This window comes from Lethenteron reissneri, chromosome 34 (assembly GCF_015708825.2).
Source record: "Lethenteron reissneri isolate LAM-NWPU_2019-01 chromosome 34, ASM1570882v1, whole genome shotgun sequence".
Taxonomy (NCBI): domain Eukaryota; kingdom Metazoa; phylum Chordata; class Hyperoartia; order Petromyzontiformes; family Petromyzontidae; genus Lethenteron; species Lethenteron reissneri.
This window is the reverse complement of record NC_083812.1, coordinates 8,611,464-8,638,463: the sequence shown is the minus strand read 5'-3', so window position 1 is coordinate 8,638,463 and position 27,000 is coordinate 8,611,464. Positions and strand designations below refer to the sequence as shown.

The 27,000-nt window shown below is 45.3% G+C and overlaps 1 protein-coding gene across 1 annotated transcript in view; it reads right to left on the bottom strand.

Annotated features, from left to right (window-relative positions):
• LOC133350649 (protein Dok-7-like) overlaps window positions 1–19,372 on the bottom strand; it is a 47,753-nt gene extending 28,381 nt beyond the window's left edge. The window contains exons 1-4 of the mRNA XM_061565247.1: window positions 19,197–19,372; window positions 19,033–19,078; window positions 13,337–13,645; window positions 2,087–2,287 (exon numbers count right to left, since the gene is read on the bottom strand). Of these exons, the coding sequence (XP_061421231.1) occupies window positions 2,087–2,287; window positions 13,337–13,645; window positions 19,033–19,078; window positions 19,197–19,250 (610 nt within the window). The 5' untranslated portion in view covers window positions 19,251–19,372. The remainder of the gene's footprint in view (window positions 1–2,086; window positions 2,288–13,336; window positions 13,646–19,032; window positions 19,079–19,196) is intronic.
• Window positions 19,373–27,000: the final 7,628 nt, after the last annotated feature.

Sequence of the window (27,000 nt, the reverse complement as noted above, 5' to 3'; positions counted from 1 at the left end):
ATCTTCTTTTCTACTTTTATCCTCTTAGGAATTTGCACACATCACCCTGGAGAAAGCATTCGTGCAGTTACACACTCAGCAGTGGTATTGAAAGCTACCCACATTGCCACGATTCAACACGGGGAGTCCTTTTTCATTGCAGGGTGCCCAAAGTTGTGTTTCCCGGCATTTTATTAAAAGCCACAGAGGAGATCCACTCAATCCAATGAACATTTAGTTAAATACTATACACTAGACGAGAGTACAATATTCTAACACAGTATAACATGCGCAGAATATCAATTATATTCAGGGAGGTAAATTATCAGATGTAAAATGTGAATAATTAGTCTCAATATATTTGCGTTACCTGTGAAATGCAAGGATTGTGAAAACATCCACTGATGTTGTGTCCCTGAAAGAGCCTGAGCTAAAGCGCTGCGCTCATGAGCTTAGCGGCAAAGACTTAGCCGCTAAGTCACCCATACTGGACAGAACTAGGGCAGAGTTTGTTCTCCTTGTTTCAAAGGAGGGTTCACATGCACAAGTGTGCATGTGAAAGTCACATCACGTGACTCTCCAGTGTCCAGTCCTGTGATTCATCAATTCAACTGTCTCAATTGCAGAAAGAAAGGAAAAAAACGTTGAGCTAGAGTAATCAGAAGCCAGGACAAATCAGCTGGATGTTACTCAATCTCTCTGACAAAAGAGACTTGGCTACTCCATGGTTATTACATTCTAGTGTAGATATACTTGGGGTATGACATATTAATGAATTATTCTACATAAAAAAACAGGTGGCGAGATGTTAGCTACCTCGCCTGGTATACAAGAGACCGTAGATTCAACCCCAACCGTGACGCCTGCTGCATATTTGGAGTTTGCATGTTCTCCCTGTGGTTGCTTGGATTTTTCTCCGAGTCTTACAGTTTTTCCCCTCCACATTTAGAATTAACATGCGTTTAGATTATTTGGCTGCTATACATTTCCACATGATAAGCCACTTTGTTGACTATAATTTGTGACCAGCTCGATTCTGAAAAATAACTTTATAGCTCAGTGGGCCTTACCTGGTAAATAGTTTAGGAATTGCTTTACTTTATAATTACCGGCAGAAATTGCCAGGAAGTTGAAGCCACACTTTGGCATTTGGGGGGGGGGGGCGGGGGAGTCCTACTCGCGATGGTTCCCCCTGGCTTTTGATTTTATATACAGTCAGGAGACCCACGAAATTCAACCCCCTCCACTTGGTCATCGATGTATCATAATTAAAATGAAATCTTTGCAACGACTAGCTCCATGACTCGCTCGTGAGCCTATTGTCCAAACGCTGCTGTGTATTTAAAGATTTCCATCATCATCACGCATAGCAATTGTGTCACCTTGTCGAAGGGAGAAAAATGTAAAACACTAAAAATACCATGATTTCTGTCAAGACATTTTCTTGGTGGTTGTAGTGTGTAGCGGTGTGTAGTGGTTAGCGCACTGCGCTACAAACCCTAATTTGATTCCCGCTCACGGCGAACACCAGTGACGATCATCTGAAACGGTCATGGGCCTCCCCTAGGTCGACTCAGCCTCAATAGAGTAACCTGGCGCGGTGCGTAAACATCGCCACCGGGGCAGAGACAAAGCCGTCCGGGGTGTGGTTACTAACCAACCACCCCCCAACTAACATCACTTGCCCCAAGCATCTTCTTGGTTCTTTCGGTAAAGTCACGTAGAATGGAAATAATAATATAATAAAAATAAAACACAACAAAACAATTTTCACGACGTTTCGGCCACAACGCAAGCAGCCGTCCTCAGGTGAAGAACATGTCTGTCGAGAAGACAGAGTCTGAATGTCTTCTCGACAGACCTGTTCTTCACCTGAGGACGGCTGCTTGCGTTGTGGCCGAAACGTCGTGAGAATGATTTTATTATGTTTTATTTTTATTATTTTATTATTTCCATTCTACGTGATGACTTTACCGAAAGAACCAAGAAGATGAATCCCTGCAGTCACGACAGCCTTAAATTGAAATTGCCCCAAGCAGTCAATCACGATCTCCGCTTGCTGGCTGGGTGGGTGGGGGGGGGTGCGAGGCGATTGCTTTCAGGGGACCTGCAGCTGATCGCGTGCCGCCCTCGAACGCGAACCCCCCGGGCACGGCGCCGTAGCGGCGCAGCTCCGCGAGGCGCCAGTGCGCCAGCAGCGCCGGGGGCGCGTGGCGCGTGAGCACGAAAGCGTTGTGCCGAAAGTGCAGCGTGGCCGGCCCGCTCTCCAGACGGCTGCCCGCTGGCACCCACACCGCGAAGCTGTGCACTGGGGGGGTGGGGGGCATGGGGGGGCACGAGGGGGGGGGGGGGGCACGGGGGGGGGGGCGGGGGGGGGGCACAAAAATAAAACAAATTCACCGACCACCACCAATAACAACAACCACGATTTAAAGCTTTCGTGACTGCAGGGATTCATCTTCTTGGTTCTTTCGGTAAAGTCACGTGACTTTACCGAAAAAACCAAGAAGAATAAAACAAATTCACCGACCACCACCAATAACAACAACCACGATTTAAAGCTTTCGTGACTGCAGGGATTCATCTTCTTGGTTCTTTCGGTAAAGTCACGTGACTTTACCGAAAAAACCAAGAAGAATAAAACAAATTCACCGACCACCACCAATAACCACCTAGGGGGCGTGGGGGGGGGGGGCACAAAAATAAAAAAAATTCACCGACCACCACCAATAACAACCACCACGATTTAAAGCTTTCGTGACTGCAGGGGATTCATCTTCTTGGTTCTTTCGGTGAAGTCACGTGACTTTAAACTTAATTTGGAGCTTTCGTGACTGCAGGAATTATTCTTTGGTTCTTTCGGTAAAGTCACGTATAAAGACAAAATAATGAATTAAATTAAATACTAGCATACCGAAAGAACCAAGAAGAACTACAACCACCACAATAACCACCTAGGGGGCATCCATTGAGTAGGTACGCAAAAAATCTGTCTGTCAAAACTTGACCCCCCCCCCCTCTCCCTGTACGCACGTAGACTTTTTAGACCCCCCCCCCACCTGCGTACGTACGCCTGACCCACCCCCCCGAATCCTATAGAACGGCCGATATTTAATCCACGCAGAAACGATCAAGGATTAATAATATGAACGTGTTCTTGGTTCTTTCGGTAAAGTCACGTAGAATGGAAATAATAAAATAATAAAAATAAAACATAATAAAATAAAAAATATACTGTTATATTATTTTATTCTAATAAAAATAAAACATAATAAAATAAAAAATAGACTATTATATTATTTTATTATGTGTTATTTTTATTATTTTATTATTTCCATTCTACGTGACTTTATCGAAAGAACCAAGAAGATGAATCCCTGCAGTCACGAAAGCTTTCAATCGAAATATGAACGTGTTTTAAGCAAACAGAGAGTCCATCGCCGGCTGCATTAAGGAATTAAGTCGCGCACCTTGGCCACTGATGTTGCTGAGCTGCGTGACAGCTGCAGTCAGGGGCACGGTGGCACACGAAGTGACACTTCTCCCACAATGCCACTTCTCCCGCTAGTACTCGTTGTCTGACAGCTCAAGACACTGAACTGTGGCTCATTTGAAGGCTAATGTGGACATATTATTATCGAGGCTTCACCCCCCCCCCACCCCCGTTTCCTATGCGTACATTGTCGGCAGACAATGTAAAACCCCACGCCCGGCCGCCTTTGTCTCCCCTGCGGCGATGTTTACTGCACACCGCACCAAGTACTCGTTCGAGGCTGAGCCGACCTAGGGGAAGCTCAGGACACCGTTTCAGATAATCGTCACTGATGGTGTTGGCCGTGAGCGAGGATCGAACTCGGGTTTGCCGGGTTCGTAGCTAACCGCTCCACCACCGCTCCCCACACGTTCAGCCACGCGTGAGTCGTGTGCTATTATTGTTGTATTATTATACCACAATTCTGATCACAACAAAACCTGCCATAGTATAAGAGCGCACCCTTTTTAGTTTGCTTTAAAATGCATGGACATTTAAAAAAAAAATATTATCTGGAGAATACGGTTTTCATTTTTTGCCTTGAGTAGGGTAATGAGTTGGGTAATGGGAGGGAGATTCTGAAGTTGACCAGTGCAAGGAGAGAGGCAGAGAGAAAATGTGGCTTGCAGTGTGAGTGAGACGAACAGCCTCAACCCGGGTAAAGTGAAGCTAAGGGGAATACAGTGACGTCAGTGAAATCCATTGCCTACTCACAAACATACGGTTTCACTTTGTGCATGTTATAACAATCGTTTTTCGTTGTTGGCAAGATATTCATTTGTGACAACCTGGGCCCTTTTGTGTAAGCCCAGTGGCATTCGTCCCAAACGCTGCAGCTAGCCGCGTCGTAAAATACCTTTGAGTTTACTTAGAGTCAGTAGGGCTCCCAAATTATCAGGGCGTGGGGGTTAAAGTCCCGGCCATGAACGGATGACTCAGCCTATTGTCCATTCATGGTTGATGCAATTAATACCACCTGGTGGATAAACGTGTGGTGGTCAGGCAACCGTGGCTGTGCTTTGTTGAGATTTATTTCTGCTGCCGGTCCAATAGCAGCCAAATCAATATGCTATTGTTGCTACTCTTGAACACTTTGATGTGTTTTTTTGTAGAATTCTTTAAGAAGCTTAACTACATTAACTTAGTTTTTCCTATTTGTGATATCGACATGCATTGTAAACAAGTGTATCAATTATTATTTGCAGTATGTTATGCATTAGTATTCTGCTGAACAGGTACCGTGTATATGGAATATTTGGTGATGATGGGAGGCAACTAAAAAAAAATTCAGCACAAATTTATATCTTTACTAGCTGTACTACCCGGCTTCGCCCGGGACTTGGATCCACCACGCCCGGCCGCCTTTGTCTCCCAAGTGCCGATGTTAATACGCCACACCAGTTACTCGTTTGAGGCTGAGTCGACCTAGGGGAGGTTCAAATAATCGTCACCGGTGGTGGCCGTGAGCGGGAATCGAACTCGGTTCGCCGGGTTGGTAGCGCAGCGTAGCGTTAAGCACTACACCCACCGCTCCTCACACACCACACACGCACAGACACACACACAGACACACGCAGACACACACAGACAGACACAGACAGACACACACACACACAGACACACAGACAGCACGCTAAGCACTACACTACCGCTCCCCACACACCACACACGCACACACACAGACACACACACAGACACACACACAGACACAGACAGCACGCTAAGCACTACACTACCGTTCCCCCTACACAACACACGCGCGCGCGTCCATAGGTACACATACACGCGCTTGCTGCAGACACACACGACTTTCAGGGTGCGTAAGGCAGTAAACGACTGAAATAATAAAGCGGCAATGCTGTGCGAGGAACGCCTTAGACCAGCAACACATTTGTGTAATGCGAGCGTAAACACACAAACACATACAAACACATACACACACATACATACACACACATACACACAAACACATACACACACATACACACACATACAAACACACAGACATACACATACACACAAACACACACATACATGCACACAAACACATACACAATACACACACACATACATGCAGACACACAGACAGACACGTAACACACATACATACACACACATACATACACAGAAACACATACACACACATACATAGACACACACATACATACACACAAACACATGCACACACGTACATACACACATACATAGAGACACGCAGACATACACATAAAGACATAAAAAAAAACCCACATACATACACACACACATACACACAAACACATACATACACATACATACACACATACATAGAGACACACAGACATACACATAAACACAAACACACATACACATGACCCGGCTTCGCCCGGGACTTGGATCCACGATGCCCCGCCGCCTTTGTCTCCCCAGTGACGATGTTCACACACGACAGCAGTTACGCTTTTGAGGCTGAGTGGACCTAGGGGAGGGCCAGGTCCGTTTCAAATAATCGTCAGCGGTGGTGGGCGTGAGTTGGAATCGAACTGGGGTCGCTCAAGCAGCTTAATGACTGTTTGTACAAAGAACATATAAAGAATCGATTATAATAACCAGGCAAGAGTCCACATTATAGACTGCCAGTACACGCACTCAGCTTCATAAGCAGGCTAGAGTGTACATGATAGAGTGGCAGTACGCTCACCGAGCTTAATAAGCAGGCTACAGTGTACATGATAGACTGGCAGTACGCTCACCCAGCTTAATGAGTATTTGTACAGTGAACATTAAAGTAATCGATTGTTGGCGCGTTGGGTTTAAAAGTAATATTAATAGCACACATTGTGGTGGGGGTGTAGTGAAGAGTAGGAAAAACTTTGATGAATTTACCTCAGAGTGGCGTGGTGGGTGTCGAGGCCTAGTAGCGTGCAAAGCCTGCGGCCTCGCCTAAAATTGTCGGCTTGGAAAAGGCAGGGTACGGGTGGCGTTCCTTCCCCCCCCCCCCTAGCGCTCCAACAATACTGTGTAATGGCTATTATTTAATTAAATACGGAGCTTATGAAAGTGGCGAAGGCGTGGCTAGCCGTTGGCAGGGGCAACCGCCGTCCAATGAAACTGCAGCCCTTGGCGAAGGCGTGGCTAGCCGTTGCCAGGTCCAATGAAAGCGGCGAAGGCGTGGCTAGCCATTGGCAGGGGCAACCGCCGTCCAATGAAAGTGCGTATGGGCCAAAGTCCACACACACACACACAGACAGACAGACATGAACGATTTTATATATATAGATTAGATATATGCATTATATACAAATATTGATGTAAAATAGTATTATTTTTTACTATCTTTATAACCGAGTAAATGCATATTAAGTTTAATATATTTTAAATTAATAGCCCAGTATTGGCAACACGCAATTTGCCTGTGTGTATAAAAAAAAAACCTATTCATCACTTAATTATCTTCACTCGTGATGGCTAACGAGGGCACTTTGCAATGCCTATGAGTGGACTGTGGCTAATTAACGCAGGGGCTGAGGTTGTAGGAAGTATTGGATGCACTGCACCGTGGGAAAAGGAGTGAATGACTGAATTAATATTAAGGTAGGCGATGGCTGAATAACCTATGTCAGCTTAATGACTGCAGAATGAACAAGAGTGAGGTAATACATGTAAGAGGTCGTGAGTGGTGCTGAGGGCAGTTCGCAATGTGTATATTTAATTATCCATACGAGGCATGAGGGAGATGCTGCTGCTGGTTGGCAAACTGGAATTGCAATCCAGAAATCGCAGGTTCAGTTTATCCTCCTGGCATTTAAGCAATGGGACACGTTCCTTAACCCTTTCTCATTCCGATGACGTGCGTGTACGTCATCGGTTATATAGACATACACGCACGTACGTACCTGTACGTCATCGGAACGGAATCGAAAGTTTAAGGCCATGTGGGAGGGTGTGTGGCACAGTTTGGCGCCAGCTGGAGTGCGGTCATGTCAATACAGTTCTCTGCGGTGAGTACAATGTCTTTAAAAGCAACGGCACTACGTCTCTATATAAAATTAATGCTAACCGCTCGCACGTTCCGAGATTCTGTGGTGAACGGGACCCACCCTGCAACTTGCAGTCGTCTCGGAATGGGAAAGAGTTCAGTCCTCCAATCGCTGTCCACCCAGCAGAATAAATGAGTACACCATAGTTAGTGGATCCGTAGGTCACGTGTGCTGGAGTTTGGGTACTCTAACCTCCTTCAACGTGGAAGAGTAGGCTAAATACCCTCTAGAGGTGCTCTCTAGAGCTCCCACTAGTGGAGGCCCTGTCTGAAAATGCAGAACTGCACCTTGAACTTTTTGTTGGCATGAACAAGAGCTATTGCAAACACGATTCACGTTCAGCTGATTTGTTCCGCTGCTGGATATATGTGATTGTGAGGGTTTGTATTGCATCGCAAGAATATATACTGTATTGCATCCCATGCCATTTGGAAAATACATATCCTGTAATCTTAAATAAGGCATTGAGAAGCACTATATGCCAATGTACGAAGAAGTTGGGTTCATATATTCAGGAATGGGGTCTTCACTGGATATCAAATACTATTATATATTTGCTGTGTTTGCAGCTGCAGACTCTCATCCCTAATGTATGAACCTGGGCTGCATGACATTGAGCTTTGGATCATACCCAGTGTGATATGCGGGTGTTTTTTAGTGTTGCACAATAGGTTAATGCGGTGTGATTTAAACTGGTGTGATTTTATTGGAACGGAGGAAGTTATATAAAAACTAGCTGTACTACCCGGCTTCGCCCGGGACTTGGATCCACCACGCCCGGCCGCCTTTGTCTCCCAAGTGCCGATGTTAATACGCCACACCAGTTACTCGTTTGAGGCTGAGTCGACCTAGGGGAGGTTCAAATAATCGTCACCGGTGGTGGCCGTGAGCGGGAATCGAACTCGGTTCGCCGGGTTGGTAGCGCAGCGTAGCGTTAAGCACTACACTCACCGCTCCTCACACACCACACACGCACAGACACACACACAGACACACGCAGACACACACAGACAGACACAGACAGACACACACACACACAGACACACAGACAGCACGCTAAGCACTACACTACCGCTCCCCACACACCACACACGCACACACACAGACACACACACAGACACACACACAGACACAGACAGCACGCTAAGCACTACACTACCGTTCCCCCTACACAACACACGCGCGCGCGTCCATAGGTACACATACACGCGCTTGCTGCAGACACACACGACTTTCAGGGTGCGTAAGGCAGTAAACGACTGAAATAATAAAGCGGCAATGCTGTGCGAGGAACGCCTTAGACCAGCAACACATTTGTGTAATGCGAGCGTAAACACACAAACACATACAAACACATACACACACATACATACACACACATACACACAAACACATACACACACATACACACACATACAAACACACAGACATACACACAAACACACACATACATGCACACAAACACATACACAATACACACACACATACATGCAGACACACAGACAGACACGTAACACACATACATACACACACATACATACACAGAAACACATACACACACATACATAGACACACACATACATACACACAAACACATGCACACACGTACATACACACATACATAGAGACACGCAGACATACACATAAAGACATAAAAAAAACCCACATACATACACACACACATACACACAAACACATACATACACATACAAACACACATACATAGAGACACACAGACATACACATAAACACAAACACACATACACATGACCCGGCTTCGCCCGGGACTTGGATCCACGATGCCCCGCCGCCTTTGTCTCCCCAGTGACGATGTTCACACACGACAGCAGTTACGCTTTTGAGGCTGAGTGGACCTAGGGGAGGGCCAGGTCCGTTTCAAATAATCGTCAGCGGTGGTGGGCGTGAGTTGGAATCGAACTGGGGTCGCTCAAGCAGCTTAATGACTGTTTGTACAAAGAACATATAAAGAATCGATTATAATAACCAGGCAAGAGTCCACATTATAGACTGCCAGTACACGCACTCAGCTTCATAAGCAGGCTAGAGTGTACATGATAGAGTGGCAGTACGCTCACCGAGCTTAATAAGCAGGCTACAGTGTACATGATAGACTGGCAGTACGCTCACCCAGCTTAATGAGTATTTGTACAGTGAACATTAAAGTAATCGATTGTTGGCGCGTTGGGTTTAAAAGTAATATTAATAGCACACATTGTGGTGGGGGTGTAGTGAAGAGTAGGAAAAACTTTGATGAATTTACCTCAGAGTGGCGTGGTGGGTGTCGAGGCCTAGTAGCGTGCAAAGCCTGCGGCCTCGCCTAAAATTGTCGGCTTGGAAAAGGCAGGGTACGGGTGGCGTTCCTTCCCCCCCCCCCCCTAGCGCTCCAACAATACTGTGTAATGGCTATTATTTAATTAAATACGGAGCTTATGAAAGTGGCGAAGGCGTGGCTAGCCGTTGGCAGGGGCAACCGCCGTCCAATGAAACTGCAGCCCTTGGCGAAGGCGTGGCTAGCCGTTGCCAGGTCCAATGAAAGCGGCGAAGGCGTGGCTAGCCATTGGCAGGGGCAACCGCCGTCCAATGAAAGTGCGTATGGGCCAAAGTCCACACACACACACACAGACAGACATGAACGATTTTATATATATAGATTATATGAAGCTTCTAATAAAGAGTTGAGTCATTGAAATGATTGGTTGATGTGGCTTTTTATATATATTATATTTTTATCAAAGAAATTCGAGGATAAAAAGTGCAATTACGATGCATATTTCATTAAGACGCTGCCATGGATATTGAGTTACGTTTCATAATTTTTGGGACACCGTGAAAAGCCTTTTAGCGATCTCCTTGCATTAAGTGATGGAATAAATTCCATATTTATTTCAATTGAAAAGTCAAGGCTATATATAGTATACACTGGAAGGCCACTGTAATATATATGTTGCTGTATCTTATAATGACATTTATATCACACTTTTCACATCTACTTATTGCATATAACTGAATTTTAGTTCGGTGAAATGGTGCCTGTATTCACACCCACTCATGTAGGGTTTTTTTTACTCATTACAGCCACAGAATGGCGGTGAAATGCTTTAGATTCAACAGCAACGAAAATGGCAAATGTTAGAAAAGGTATCAACAAAATATCTGAGCGATTAAGTAATTAACTATAACGGGCACCACATCCGTGAGGAAATGTCAAATACAATTGGGAGTTTATTTAAGTCATATTCTGAAATGACTGCAAGACCGTTATGTCTTAATTAGGCCCTCTTAATACCACTAAGATCTATTCAAAATTATACTAAAGTTGACCACTTATGTGAGCAATCGTGAATAGCATGTTACTGAAGCAATTAATCAGATATCTCACATATCGAGGCCTACATAAAACATTTATGAATAATAATTAAACCAATTACGAAATTGGAACATTCCCTTAAACAAATGCAACAATAAATGTTTGAATTTGCGTAATCTGGCCTGGTAATAGATGCCCATACACTCTGGGATATATGCTTCGTTTATAATTAAAAGTTGAACAATGTATCAGTCAATCAAATACAAACAGCAATTCATATAGTACCTTACTCTCCGATATTTTGTGTTTGCCAATGAAATGACTAAGCAGTCATGTAAATACCTGGTGTACCAATAGGCAGATGTAATATCCAGGTAGACTTGCATACGTAGATAAAGGATGTCGATTTGTGTTGACGTTGTATGGTTGCCAAATTGGGAATGCACACGGATGCTCATTGCAGTGAATCTATTGCACTCCTTTGTGTAAATCTACCACTCACACTCATCGCATGTCGCAAGGTACACAGCGTCGTATATCCAACTCGCTGCGAATGTGTGAAGAGGTTGCATTTGTGAACATTCATAGCAAGTGACAGTTAAACCACCATTGCACAAAGAGGTTACTGGACAATTATGCAGCACAAAACCGTGCCAAACATGGGGACAATGTTTGACTGTGCTTTAAAAGCAAGCGAAACGTACGCCGACATTAAGGACACTTTACGGTATTTACTGCGTGTGAAAAGGTTGCATTTGTGAACATCCATAGACAATTAGCTGCACCCCACACCAACACGGCACTGGGTGTGAACGGCGGATATATCCTGGGGGATTCGTGACGTTGCACTGTGCCCTAAACCAGTGAATGAAATGCTCCCGGGCAGATTCACTGCACAGATTTGATGAGTTTGTTGCACGTGGGGTCAATGATTTAGAAATGAAATGTGGTGGTGGTGGCGAGGCTAATAGCTCATTGCAAGAGCCCATATATAGTCGTAGGTCTCCCAACTATGATAATAACAGTAATGTGCTGACATCTTCTGAATGCATGATGGCAGGTCTGCCGTGTGGCAGTTGTTGATCGGAGCTGTTTAACGGCATGGGTAGAGGTCAGACCCCATCAGGAAACCAAGACCTCCCAGGCACGCTTGCTGTGTCATTAATCCTATGGCATTATTTGCCCATAAATCTAGACCACAATTATAGATATGGTGACGACTGCACCTCCCATATGTTGCGAAATGGATTTTGATTGATCAAGTTAGGAAAAATGCATTTCTTTGTCACTGATTGATGGCGTGTGGCTGCCAGCACCTTCCATGCCAAATTGGGTTTTTACCATGTGATGTCCTAGGTGCTGTTCACCTTGTTCGTTGCCATCTGAAACAGTTATATTATGTACGAACCTATTCTGCCTGCCGTGCATTCGTTTGGAAGCTTTGCGTATTTGATTGAGCGCGTGTTACTGTGGTTTTTCTATTTTGAGTTAATGCGTTTGCTCAAGCTGCATAATTGTGTTGTGTCGCTTCGCCTTTCATTGTCATTTACTAATTTAATCTAATTATAATTATATGTCACAAGGTGTAACGCTGTGAAAATTACGTTACATGAAAAACGGCAAGATACGAATGATCGATATACAGTAAAAAAAAAACATTGCAGCAGAATTTACGATTCTCTTGTGATATTCACACAATGCCAGCAGGACCAGCGCGAACGACTCAGTTGGTGCCGATCATGACCAACTCCTCGAGCTCGGCTAAACACCAAACATCCTTTTCCACTTTTTGTCCACTGCCCATCGTTATTTAACCAAAATTCACTTCTTACCACATTCTTATGGGTCATAAAGGGCCATTTAGAAACCTATATGTTTTTTCTTCTTGGTTCTTTCGATAAAGTCACGTAGAAGGGAAGTAATAAAATAATAAAATAAAACATAATAAAATAATTCTCACGACGTTTCGGCCACAACGCAAGCAGCTGTCCTCAGGTGACGGCTGCTTGCGTTGTGGCCGAAACGTCGTGAGAATTATTTTATTATGTTTTATTTTTATTATTTTATTACTTCCCTTCTACGTTACATTACCGAAAGAACCAAGCAGATGAATTCCTGCAGTCACGAAACCTTTAAATCGAAAACTATGTTTTTTTTTACTATCAAGTATTTGCGTGCGCAATTTGTATCCACCTCGCTGAAACTGCCGTCTGTAATTCTTTAAAAACGCGGACACATTTATTGGCAACGTGCATACTACTTGTAACGAACGCTTTTACAGCCGTGCTCATAGCTCTCCAATGTGTCATCGAGGTGAACCGCGTGTTCGTTCGGCGCTGTGTCCAACGTTTCGCACCACGTGCCGGCTGGGAGCTTCTTTGGGAACATGATGCGCGGTACGCGTCGGAGATCAGAAGCGCTAGAGCGACGACGCAAGTGTCGTGAAAGCTGCTGCAAGTGCGGCCACCGTCCCCGCACCTTCTCCCAGGCAGTCCCGCAGCTGCTCGTCCCACTCGGCGAGGCTGCGCGGCGAGTCGAAACCCAGCAGCAGCACCTGGGTGAGGGAGATGATGGCCAGCACGTGGTCGCATCCCTCGAGCGACAGGCCGCCCTGCAGGCCGCACACGCTCTCCAGGAAGAGGTCAGCCCTCTCCCGCTCGCTCTCCAGCCTCTCCTTCTGCTTGTCCCTCTCCTTGTGCCGCTCGCGCTCTCCCTTGCCTCTCTCCTTCTTGCTCTCCACGATGCAGCTGTCTCGCCTGTCCTTGAAGGCGAGGAGGTTGAGGCAGTCTGCGGTCGACATGGTCATTTGAAAACAACAGACTGGGGGGATGTGCTCACAATTTCCGGATTAATTCGAAAAAATGTCCCCCAAATTGGGACGAGGCACGAGGTTCTGGAAGATATTCATGTTTTGTGTCACGGGAAATAGCTTCACGTCACTTCGCTTTCATGTTTTTTTACCTCTTAAAGTGATGTCACGTGGCATCAGGCGTTGTGACTTTGTTAGTAGAGCGACACGTTCAGTTTGCATCTTTAAAAATGGAAAATTTTGGAACAATCTTCCCTACAACACAGAAGTATAGTATGTGGGAACTTGAGTATGATCAAACGCTGAGGAGGCTTTAATTTGCATGCATCAGGAGCAGGTATTTGGTTGGTTAATTGGAATACAGAGGTTAATCGCTTCATTGAAATACAGTTCAATACACTAGTACGGGGCTTTTAAAAGAACCAATATTTTTCTGGCAGAAGCAATGCATTCAATTAAGCCTGCCTTGTGGACAAACAAAGGCCTGCAGTTCCATTCTAATTAAGCAATTAATGGTCCGTACAAAATGATTAAATGTGGTAAAGCAATCTGAGTGGGCTCAGCTCCCCCAAAATGTAGACACGAGCACTTGTTCGATATGTGCACTCATAATAGTTATATATTTTAAAATATATAATTTATACACAAGTATACTAGAATGTAATTATTTCAGTGATTAAAACTATATATATTGTTCTTACTATTAGTACTTAAGGCCAATGTTTACGAAAATAATATCCCAATAAACATTACTCTTACAGATAAAGCAATATGTGCACATGGAAATGTCAGATATTTCATTTGTTCCACAAATGCAACAAGGTCAAATATCGTGACAGAAAAGCTTCTATGTGGTATATATAGATAAATTAGCAAAATGATTTTGCTGCATTTCCATATACAATGCATCACTGATTTACCCAGTCCGTAGAAAATTTATTTTCCATGTTAATTTTAGCACAGTCATTCATCTTTCAGCTGCATTTACGTAACTTGGAATATTTCCTGCGTTGCTAATAAAATGTTAAAACAATTGCATTTCACCTGTCTAATGATCACAAATGATCACAAACGAAAAGCCTCAATGTTATTCAGATTAATATTTTAGTGACAAAAAACATTTGGTAATATTTCACATCATGTAAAAGTGTTGACTGCCAAGCCCTCTCTTTGCCTGTTCCTTTATTCCTCCCCCGTGCCCAAAAGCATGATTAGGGCCACCAGTGCATTATTGGCGCAAACGTTTTCCATGAAGCTTCCCAATCTTGAAATCCAACTTTTGGTATACACTGACAGTGGTGGTGGCATCTGAGTGATATTGGATCACTGTGAGACCATATAACCCACTGGTTTTCCAGATGGCCCTCAACATAGGACATGTACACTGGGTTTTTTTTCTGTCGCCGCTAGCATAGTGTAGCTTGTGAGGACACGGGGCTGCTCGTCTTCATTTCGACCGTTGTCACCAGACAAGCGCTAACGTGCGGAGCAATTGCTCGGTTTGCTCTATATTTCGCGTGCTAATGTTCCACGAGCGCATTCATATATAAAGAAGCGTGCTCTACCATTTTTCGTTTCGGTTAAAGACAAAAGGATTGGCGCTCCTCTTATACAACTAAAACTAAAGTACACATTTGTACCCGTCACAAGTAACATACGTTACTTTGTCGTGAATAATTGAGCAAAAGAAGACAAAATAAAAAAATAAATTTCTAACGGAAGTCGACATCCTAAATGGGCCATTATGCAAGCCACGCAGTGAGGGTGAGAAAAATACAGAGCCCTTCAAATCTAAAGTGGCAAATGGCCCACAGGTGGGTCATATGAACCCCACAGAGAAGGTGCCATACGACCCACATGCGGGTCGTATGGCAGTCAACGTGTTCAATTACACAACGCCAGTACATCTTATTACGATTACGTTCGAATGACCTAATAGACATGTGTTGCACAACTCCACTTGCTCAAGGCAATCACGTGGTCTTCTCAACATTATATTTTTTAACATGATCGTGTTGTCACGTTATAGACTCAGTGTAATCACCTTTGGGTTCTTTGTTTGTTCCACTTTCTCTTCCCTTGATAATAAACCAATTATAATGAGAATGCAAGCGACATAGATATCGGATAAATTCATATCAGATAGCTCAAGCAAAGTGTTGGGGCTGATAAGACGAAAATAGTCCGATGGAAGCGGTCACCATCATGCGTGTCTTTTCAAGTACGTAAGATCTCCCCCCCCCCTCTCTTGTATTTTTCCTATCTATTAATAAACGGAGATGCAGCAGCTACAAAAACACACGCTGCACCTTGCGACTTTAAATAACAATTATTATGTTACATAATTTCCCGTCGGCAGAGTCCTGTGAACCGTCTCCCAGGACTTCTGGACCTCTCTCATTGGCTCCAGCGAGATTCTTTGTAATCACGTGGCCCAGAAATGTGGACTGCGGCCAGGGCATCACACTTCTAATCACGCAGCCACACCACTTGGAAAAAAGGAAAAGACTTGTTCACATTGAAACGTACCTCCGTCAACATAAACCCTTGCAGTGTGCATACATGTGCATGGCTGTTGAGAGGCGATGTCACAATTTTGGGTCTTAGAATTACATTCGGTCACGCGTGGAATACCTTACGTACTCTCATGCGCAACTTACGCAGCAACCAAGATTAATCTCACAACGTGCTGTTTTTTTTAGATTTGAAGTTTACGTGACTGCAAGGATCCATACTCTTTGGTTTTTTCTGTAAAGTCACGTTGGTAAAAAATCTAAAAGAAATGAAAAATGAAAACAAATAAATTAAATCACGACGTTTCGGGCGCAACACAAGCGTCCTTACCTACGTGACTTTACTGATACAACCAAAGAGTATGCTGTTTTCTGTTCTAATCTTGAGACATGGAATGAAGTATCATCATGATCATCAGTAGCCAGAGTAAATCCGCTGCTCGATGAAGGCCTTCCCAAGCCGCCCCCATTTCATAGAATCCTGCCATATGATGATCCACCTGCACCCGCACGTGAGCTCATCTCATCGTTCCATCTCCATGGCGGGGCGTTTAAAAAGTAATATTTTATTACACACAGTTTGTGCGAGTTAAGAAAGCTATCGAACACGAGGGGAAACGTATATGAGCCTGGAAATTTGATATATATATGGCATATAGTACTGTGAAAGTATGGGATTTTACACCATTGGAACCTCATTTGCCAGTAAAAAATATGATAATTGTTTTTTTACCCTTCTATCTGGCAAAGGTGTCAGTTTTGTTGCCAGATAGAAGGGTAAAAAACCAATTCTCTTATGGGATGTTACGCAATAATGTATTACAAATATATACAGTATCATACAAATAATTCCACATTCTGGGGGAATTATCCATCATTAATATAAAATACTGTTGCTATACCTTTCTTCTGATGTATAGAAATTTAAAAGTAACATGCCATTATTTATTACATTTCATGTTCCGAATGATTTTGATCGTGTTTGCCGCTGTATTGATTGGTAGGTGTTGTAAACCTACACCATTGTTACACAATTTAAATGTTAAGGTACTTTCCGCCGAAATTATGACATGTCTGTTTTCCACTTGTTCATTTTTATATAGTTTATGGTATAGCTTTGCCGTCAATCCCCTGCTAGATGAATTTTTTTTTGTAACACCGTGTCATGGGTATTATTTGACCATAATTTCACCACGATGATTTTCAATGCGGGTTGGTAAAGGAGGGGTCCAAGACCTAACCAGAAAACTATAGACAGACATATAAGCAGACAGATATCACCAAGATACATAGAGAGAGCAACACAGGTTGGTGATATCTGTCTGCTTATATGTCTGTCTATACAGTTTTCTGGTTAGATTTTATGTTGCTATTTCATTATACCTGATGATGATTGCTTGTGTTGCAATCGAAACGTCGTATGCTATTATTTAATTTATTATTTTATCTGTATACGTGACTTTACCGAAAAAACCAAAGAATAATTCCTGCAGTCACGAAAGCTCCAAAATTAAGATTGGGTCCAGGACCGTTTCCAATATAACCTGCCGCTAATGTTAGCCATGGACGAGAATCAAACTCAGATTGCCAGGTTCATAGCACAGAGTGCAAACTACTGCACCACCGTCACCCCCTTCGCACATAGCATACCCACGAACGCCTTCGCAATGGGGTTTCTTATACATAGTTAACGTGCTGCAATGTTTTATTAGTTTAGTGTGAGAAGCATATTTTCTTCGCATCGGGACTTCAATGTGAATGATGTTTTAGTGGCACAGCAGGCAAACAAAATACTGGCACCTTTATGAAAATGAACCCTATTTCCAGTTAATGCATTTCATCTGTTCTTGTGAACAGCGCTCGTGGTTCATTAAAGCCATGTACGACCGGTCATGCTGCTTGACCAGCTGTTGGCATGTTCAATCAATCATGCTGGAATATAATCGCGAGAACTATCCGCAATGAACACACGTGGCGTGTAAACAGGTAGAGATTTCCACGGCTCTGCCGTGCATTTTCAAACATTAAATAGTACACGCATGTATTATTGTTTTAACAAAGGAGTTGTTACAAAACATTAGTGCATGTATTACATTTATTCACCTGTAAATTATCACTTAAATAATTGTATATATATTTGTATGACGATGATTCGGGAATACACAAAAAACACATTTTATTTGCATGAATCTATAAAGTCAGTTATTTTGCGTGTGTTTATATAATGTAATGTGAAAACATTGATTGGCCGGCAAGCACACACGTCACTTAAAGAAATGTTATTTGCTGTGCCATACATCATCAGGTTTTAACGAGCATAGCAAAGAAATATCGCACTTATATAATCCTTTTCTCACGCTATTAATACAGCGCTATCCGTGTCCTTCCCATTCCGACGTGTTCCTCTTCAGTTGAGTCGCAGTGAAATAGTTAAGTATATATATGTACATGCGCGCGCTAAAAAGAAGAAAAAAACACATGATATTCAGCAAACCTACAGCAAGTAAGTTGCCTGACCAGCAGAAACCACATTCACACAGCACTATTCAGCCTCTCGAGTCCCAGTCTCGCGCATGTGAAAGCGCGTTTGCGGCGTTAAAAAAAAACCGCCTTCCTAATCCGCGCACTTTCCACGGCGAGAAATACATTTTGTAGCAAATCCTGGCTCTGCGAAAGAAACGCCGGCCAAAGCAAAGCAGACCGGGCTTGAATCGCGGCACAATGTTCGACGTTGTCGCATCCCCGTCGACCCTTGAAAAGAAGAAGGCGATGCAGCGGTAACGGCGCAGACGCGAGCGGCCGAGCGTCAACAGCCCAAGGCGGATTTATCTTTCCCTGCGCAGCTGACTTACCGGCCACGGGCGAGGGCTTCTTCAGCACGACCCATCGCGTTTTCCACTGGACGAACAAGACAGAGTTACCGAGGGAGAGGGAGAGTGTCGTTGTTGAAAAATTAATTGGAACTCACAAAAAAAAAGGAATAAGAAATGTAATAACAAAAAGGAACGCAACAAACCTTTTTCCCTTCCCTGAGTTTCACGGAGCCTTCAGCTACCACGACATCAGTCATCTTTCGATCGGGGCACACACGGATACATTTTCAAGCCAGAGTTTAAAATTAGTCTCAAAGGGAGAGGCCCCGGTGCCTGCCAACTCAGGCCTTAGCGCTGCCCCCGAGAGGAATCCCCGAGGCCCTGCCCGAACCACAAGCAGCCCTTGATTCATGCCACGTCGCAAGGAATCGCTGAGCGTACAGTAATGAGAGCACACTTTCATAAATGGGAAGTGGAGGAGGACACGGGCACTCTATCTGTCAATGGCAGCATGGCGATGCCACCAGATGATCCGTTGTTTAATGCTGCAATTACTCCGAGCCAGACTCGAGGCGCATAACCTATTTGTAATGCATGTTGTGAATAATATTAAAAGCAGTTATGCATTGCAGTGCCGCAGTGCTGTGATTTTTCAGTATAATGCGGTTTCAAATCATTGATAAAGCTTTCATTGGTAGATAGTTTTTTTTTAATATATTCTATATGCGAAGTGAGTGCAATTTTGGTTTTGAAAAAATGGTTGGTGAATGGAGCATGACCCTGCTCCTGCAATTTTTTTTCTTTTCAGATGTTGTCACTTAGATGGCAGATTGTATCATGTTATTAAAGATGGTGGTGGAGCCCGAATTATAACCACACATTAGAAGAACATTATCTCCTTTTAGTATTTTTGTCCACTGCGATTTGGGCGATCACTGCACAAACTGTGGTCACACTTACAAATGGGCGGAATGACTGCAATCGCATGTGAACATGTTTGCAATGACAAAATAAGTGGGACGCCAGTTGGTGGTTCAGCTTCAACATTGTGTTGACAGGATGATTTGAGATGACGGACAAGTCGAAATTAAGCACATATCAGTGGCTGTGCGGATTCGTGTGTGCAGAGTTGATTGAGTAATCCATGACAAGTTCAATAACCAAGAAGTTTGTGCTCAACAGGTGTCAAACATTACACGAGTGAGGTCATAAAGAAAACAGGACTTGTATCTGTGGTGTCTCATTGGCTATGTTTGTGTGTGAAATCAATGCATTTGTTTTTATCTCAAAGCAGCCATTTGCACACATTTGTAAATGTTTCCACAGTTCGCATGATTATTGAAATGTTGCAGGTTGATTCTTGAATAAAGTATGAATTGTCGTTATACCCTCAGGGGACACAAACATGAAAAGCAGATTGCTGCTCTTATAATGTGCAGTTGTGCAAGGGCGTTGCCATTTTTGATCACGTGATATGTTTGCAATTTAGTGGCACAATTTGGAAATACAGATGAGAACCAGGATCGTGCCCCGTTCACTATGCATTTGTTTACATATGTCACGCTAAAATAAGTTTAAACTATATTAAAATTGTATTTGCTTACTGAAACATATAACACAATAATTGCAAGCAATTTTCTTCTTCACGTCTGTATTATTGATTTGCATTGTACATTGCAACGTATGATTGTGTTGGTGGAAATTGCTCACACAGAAGGCAACAACAGTATAGCATGCATTTACAAGACTTCATGCAACACATCATACACAAACGGATAAAACAATAGATGAATGGTACTGCACTCGATATGAATATACATACATACACTGGGATTCTGTCAGTGGTTTAATGGCGAGCACACCCGGAGATTAACCGGGTCAAACTCCGCGCAACGGAAGTTGGAACAATGAGCAAGTTCCTTCAGCACCCGCAACTCTGTCCACACAGCAATATGTGCATGGGTAAGCCACAGTCGATCGGCAGATTGTGCCCTATGGTGTGATAAAGTAAGGGGCCGTCCATAAATGACGTCACGCACCTGGGGGGGGGGGGTCAGACATTTGTGACGATGTGAGACGAGAGGGGGGGGGGGGAGAAATGTGACGTCACATAAAAATGCGCAACTTTAATAAATATAGATAACACGTTCTACTTAATTAAATAGACTTTTTAATAAATTTTTTCTCCTACAACATCAGAGCGCAGCGCCACATCAAATACGCACTACAATGACAATAGTTTAAAGCGATTTGAAGCATGTTTTTTTTTTTTGGGGGGGGGCAGAGCTTTGTGACGTCATATTTGAAGGGGGGGGTCTCACTTTTTGTGACGCCGTGTGACGATGGGGGGGGGGGGGGTCAAAAATCGTCCAAAATCGCGTGACGTCATTTATGGACGGCCCCTAACCACATTTTCGAAGACTTCTGACCAGCGTGATGGAGTCGACCAAAATTCTCTCTAGACGGGTACTCAAGACCGACCTCTAGTGGAAGCTCTTTCACCAGCCGTGAGAAATTCGTTGCAGGGGCTTGCACATTGGCCTCCTGGCGAACGGGCACATGTGGGACACTCATTCCACTGGAAAGTTATGGATGTACAGTAACTCACAATATACAGGAAGGTAAGGAAACATCTGCTGGCAGTGCTTTACAGAAAATACGTGGCAATGGTGTACAGTATTGTATTGTATGTTTTTACCAAACCAAATGACATCATTGGCCTCCCATTCCACCCTTGCACACTTATGCACACTGTAAAAGAGTTAAAATCATCCAAACGTGTGTAAACGTTAACAATAGATTCATGTTATTTAACTAAACGTTTCCAACAGTACATTTCCTTTGAAACAAGAAACAAGAGTGATGACATGAGCCGCAATTACATTTCACTATCGGCGTTTGCAAAGCTGCTGCATTCTTTTTTTTGCGGGGGGGGGGGTGGAATAGGCAAATGCCACTTAAAATCTGAGACAAGTCGTTGTATCGTAGCGAACACAATTTGGTTCAAAGTAACAGCCTCCGCGGGCTGACGAGCGAAACGCATTAATGTGGCCGCTATTCTTGGTAGCGACGCGTATAGCTCTGCTCTCATTATAATCTTCGCAGGGGCTCGCTTGCTTAATTACAGAGATCACGGCGATGCCTTTCCAAACAGTTATCCGTATCCGTGTTGCCACACTTGTGCTCTGGTTGTAAAAACATTGGTCACGCTAGCATGCGGGAGATTGCTAATTTTTGCAAGGGTGGCACAGTCGGGGTTTTTACAACCGGGTTTAATTGTGTTTTTATATTAAACCCGATCATCTGAGATTGGGAGAAATCCGGTTTAATTGGTTCTAATTGTAGAACCGCACTTCGCCAACTTCTCAACGATGGGCTTCATCCATTCCAAGCTAAGGAACTCACTGGCGCCCACAATTGTGGAGAAGATCGTGTTCATCACGACCAACCTGCCCGCCGCATTCTACGACTACCCCGTGCCCGACGGCCCCCGAGTACGATAGCAGCACCGACGAGGAAGCAGCCTAAGCCTTGGATCAGAGTTTCGTATTCATTAAACCAGGTTTTAATTCCCCGAAATCGGGGTTAATTGTATTAAAGAAAAAACCCGATGCCTGCCGCTGGAAAAATCGGGTTTTTTCCACCCATTCATTTTTGCCGTTATGCCTTCGTCCGTGGGTAAAAAAAAAATATCTCCCAAAGATCACGTTTGCCGCAAAGCGCTGAAGCCAATCGCAGTTTTCGCCACTCTTGGCGAAGAGCTGGTTTCCCACGTAGGTGTGTGTACGTCAACTCAAGCAATGTCTACGTGTGCATTTCCATGCCCGTGGCCTTTATCAAAGTGGTGCCACATGGAAGCATGGTGAAGTAATGTTTTCCATGGCATCAACCGCTTATTGTAGGAATTAAAAAAAAACGTTTTACACATTGCTCGCATACATTCAAAAACAGTGCCATGGATACCCACATACACAATTAAATGGACTTTAGAAGGTAAGCAATGTTTCCAAGCATGGGAAGCGGTGGATATAATTTATGAAGTCGGTTGAATGAACGTTTCTTCTACATCTTGAAATAAAGTACAGTACTAATTTTTTTCACCTTTTTCAATTATCATCGGCCATAATTAACCTACTCGTCTCCACAAGCCACCTCCGTCTTTCGCAGTGCTGTGAGATAACGAGCACCAGCACACGAGCCACTATCTTTGCTCCATCTCCGCATTGTACGTCCTCTCAGGCACGTCCCCTGCCTCCCTCTTGAACATACCTCGATTATTTAATCCACGTGTTCCCCTGTCTCTCATCTCTCAAATGTATTGCAAACTTGCATCTGGCCATGCTTATTTGTGCACTTACCAACGTTTCGTTCCATTTTCTTTGTCCAAGTTTGGCATCAATGCCATAGTCGGAAATATTCCTTAATTACTTTATATTTACCACATTAACTACAAGAGGTGGAATAATGCATCGATTCAGGAATCGACATTCTTAAGCTCACAATTCAATTATTGAATTGTGTAAGAATGGCCTTTTTATTTAATATTTATATTTCCGTCGCCTGCAATGGGTTCACTTGAACCCTGCAGTTACCAGCGGAAATTAGGTTCATGACAATATATGAATAATTATTCAATAAAGTCACAGCACTGAATTTTATCAATGAATTTCATCTCTGATGGGAGGTAAATTGTTATACCCCTACTGAGTACAACATGTTTAAGATACAAATAATGAGGAGTATGGATTAAGATGTTTAAAAAAAAACAATGACATGTATTGAAATTACATGTGGTTCACAGCCTATTATTATCTACATGTTCTATTCCATACAGTTGTAGTAAGTATATATGGAGGCTTGACGACAGGATCGGAGGCACACTTATTTATTACACCAACACAGTTGTACAGGTCACTTGGCTACAGGGATTTCTCGACAGCTAACCCCTCTAACTTATACCAACTCCTCCACTACGGGACTAGGGGAGGCTATCTGTCCCAGCTTGGTTAAGCTGGGATCCCGGCTCCCTGAGTCACCAGACCAGCTTCGTCTGGGCTCTCGGGGCCACGCCACCGGCTTGCCCTGGTCGGCCCTTAGAAGGACAGCGAGCCAGGGGAGCTCCGGGGCCTATACTAGCAGGTCTTCGTTCTTCTCTGGTTAAAGCTGAGTCCCCACTCCCGAGCCTTTCGGCTCATCCCCTTTTATAGGACTTGCCCCCAAGGGGGGGGCCCGTGGGGGATGTACATGCGGACGTCGGTGCGAGCGCCACCCCTGTGTACGGCCGTAACCCCGCCCTTTGTGTTTGTTGGCCATCCGTGGCCATGCATAATCACACGACACCTTTCGTAGCCATGCGCAATTACACCTCTACATCACCCCCCCCTGTACAGCTCGCAGCCGTCCCTGGCTGCAAAAAAAATCTGAATAAAGGTGTATCCCTCACAACCCCCCGTGTGTGTGCCTCGCGTAAATTATTTCCAACAAGAACAAGAGAACCTTAACAGAACAACAAGAGGAAGAGAGAGAGAGAGAGAGAAAAAAAATATCCCGACGCGCCCTCCCTGAATAAGCACCCCAAAACCCACATATATATACACTCCGGACGCCACCCCTCCCATTGTCCGCAAGGCCCCCCAACGGCCGACCTCACAACACCCTCTCCATTGTCCGCAAGGCCCCCCAACGGCCGACCTCACAACAGTCTGCGCGTTTTGGCGCGCGTTCTCGCGGCGGGCCCGTCACAAGGGCCCGTCCTGGCACGCTCAGTGAAGGTTGTTGACGGTCCGGGTGCCAGAGAGTCAGGCGTCGCTGCCGAGTGACCCCCGACCCCACCGGGAGGGGTTGGTGGGCGTGGGCCCGTCACTCCTGTTTCACCTGGGGACGGAACAGTTGGCGTCAGGTTAGGCGAGTGCAGCGACGACGGGGAGTCGGCGACACCCTCACACGTTTGGCCATGCGTGTGTGTGTGTGAACCACGGGGCGGCGCGACAAATGGTTTTAACCTTGAGGGGTGCACATACCACCGGCGCCTCCCCCATTTGACGCGAACACATTGCGGCCGCAAAACCTGCACGACCTCCACTGGCCCCGCCACGGCCGTACCAATTTCGACGAGGTTGCCAGCGGCACCTGAGGACAGTGCAACCACGCCCTGTCCCCTGGTTCCCATTTGACCACCTGCACCCGCCCCAACCGAAGCCTCTCGTTCGCCTTCTGGCGGAGTTCAGAATTTTGCACGGCCGCTTCCCGCGCCTCAGACAATTTAGCGATGTTAAATTTAACGTGTTCGGACAAATTAGACTTCGCCGGGAGCGCCGAGAGCTTCAGCTGGGTCGCCACAGGGGGGTTAACTTCGCGCCCATACATTAAAAAGAAAGGGGAAAATCCGGTGGCCGCATGAGGAGCCATTCTGTAGGCCTGCAACACACCGGCTATGCGGAGGTCCCAATCCGTCTGGGATACCGACACCTGCTGGGACAGCATGGACGTGATGGTCCGATGCAGCCTTTCCACCATCCCGTCAGTTTGTGGGTGATACGGAGAGGTCCGAACCTTCTCCGTACCCAAGAGGTCGCACACCTCACGTAGGAGTTTACCAGAAAAATTCCTACCCTGGTCAGTAAGCAGCCGTTCCGGAGCACCCTTGTCGAGGACATAGCCCTGGACAAAGGCCTCCGCGATGGCTGCTGCCGACTGGTTCGCCAGGGGCCAGGCCATAGGCCATCTCGTGAAGTATTCAACCCCCGTTAGTAAATACCTATTGCCCCTGGGCGTCGCGGGAAATGGGCCAAGTATGTCCAGAGCGACGAGCTCGTTAACCCGGGAAACTTTTATGGACTGCAGCGGAGGGTTGGACCCCCTAGCAGGTGGCTTCCTCTGCGCGCATTGCGTGCATGACCCCAAGAGATCCCCCACGTCCTTTTCCATGCCCGGCCAGAAGAAATCTAGCTGGAGCGTGGCAAAGGTCTTATGAACTCCCAAGTGCAGAAGCCGCTCATGAACAGCCCATACCACCTTACCCCTTAAAGCAGCAGGCACCACGAGCCGCTGGCGCCGGGTTTTACCATCCCAGTGCATTAAAAGTCCCTGGAACAACCCCCACGAGTCAACGTTTTCCACCCCCTGGCCAACCCCCCCGGCGCGACGGCGCAGAGCGAGGAGGGAGGTGTCCTCCATTTGGAGGCGACTCCATTCCGCGACCGACAACCCCAGCAACGAATCCCTCCCTTCTTGCTCAATAGGACCCGAAACCGAAGGTGCATCGGCAGCGGCCACGAGGACCGACTCGGTGGTGACGTTCGGAGGCCTACAACGCCCCGAACCCAAGAGGCACGCGCACTCTGAAGTGGGTGGCAATCGCGACAGGGCGTCAGCGTTCGTGTGGCGGAGACCCTTACGATATGTGGTGACAAAGTCATAGTCTTGGAGAATCTCCAACCATCGAGACAACTGGCCCGATGGTTGTTGAACCCGCAGGGCGTATTGTAGGGCCGCATGATCTGTACGGACGGTGAACCGCCGACCGTACAGATACGGGCGGTACTGCTGAATGAAATAAACAATCGCCAATAATTCCCGACGGGTAACGCAGTACCGCTGTTCGGCTGGAGACAGTACCCGACTACCGTAAGCCACCACATGCTCTACGCCCCCAATGAGCTGGGACAGCACGCCCCCGATGCCCGTGTTACTTGCATCTGTATCGAGCAAGAAGGGTTGTGAAAAATCCGGGTAATTCAACGGCGGAGCTCCCACCAAAGCATTTCTGAGGGCGCGAAAAGCAGCCTCCTCCTCCGGCCCCCAATGAAACCTGACTCCCTTGGACGTCAAGGCATGCAATGGTTTCGCAATCGTAGCGAAGTCAGCCACAAATCGCCGATAATACGACGCGAACCCAATGAAACTCCTGACCTCTCCCACAGAGGTGGGAGTCGGCCAGGAGCTGACGCATTCCGTTTTGGCGGGATCAGTGGATATCCCCGAGCGCCCAACAATGTGACCCAAATA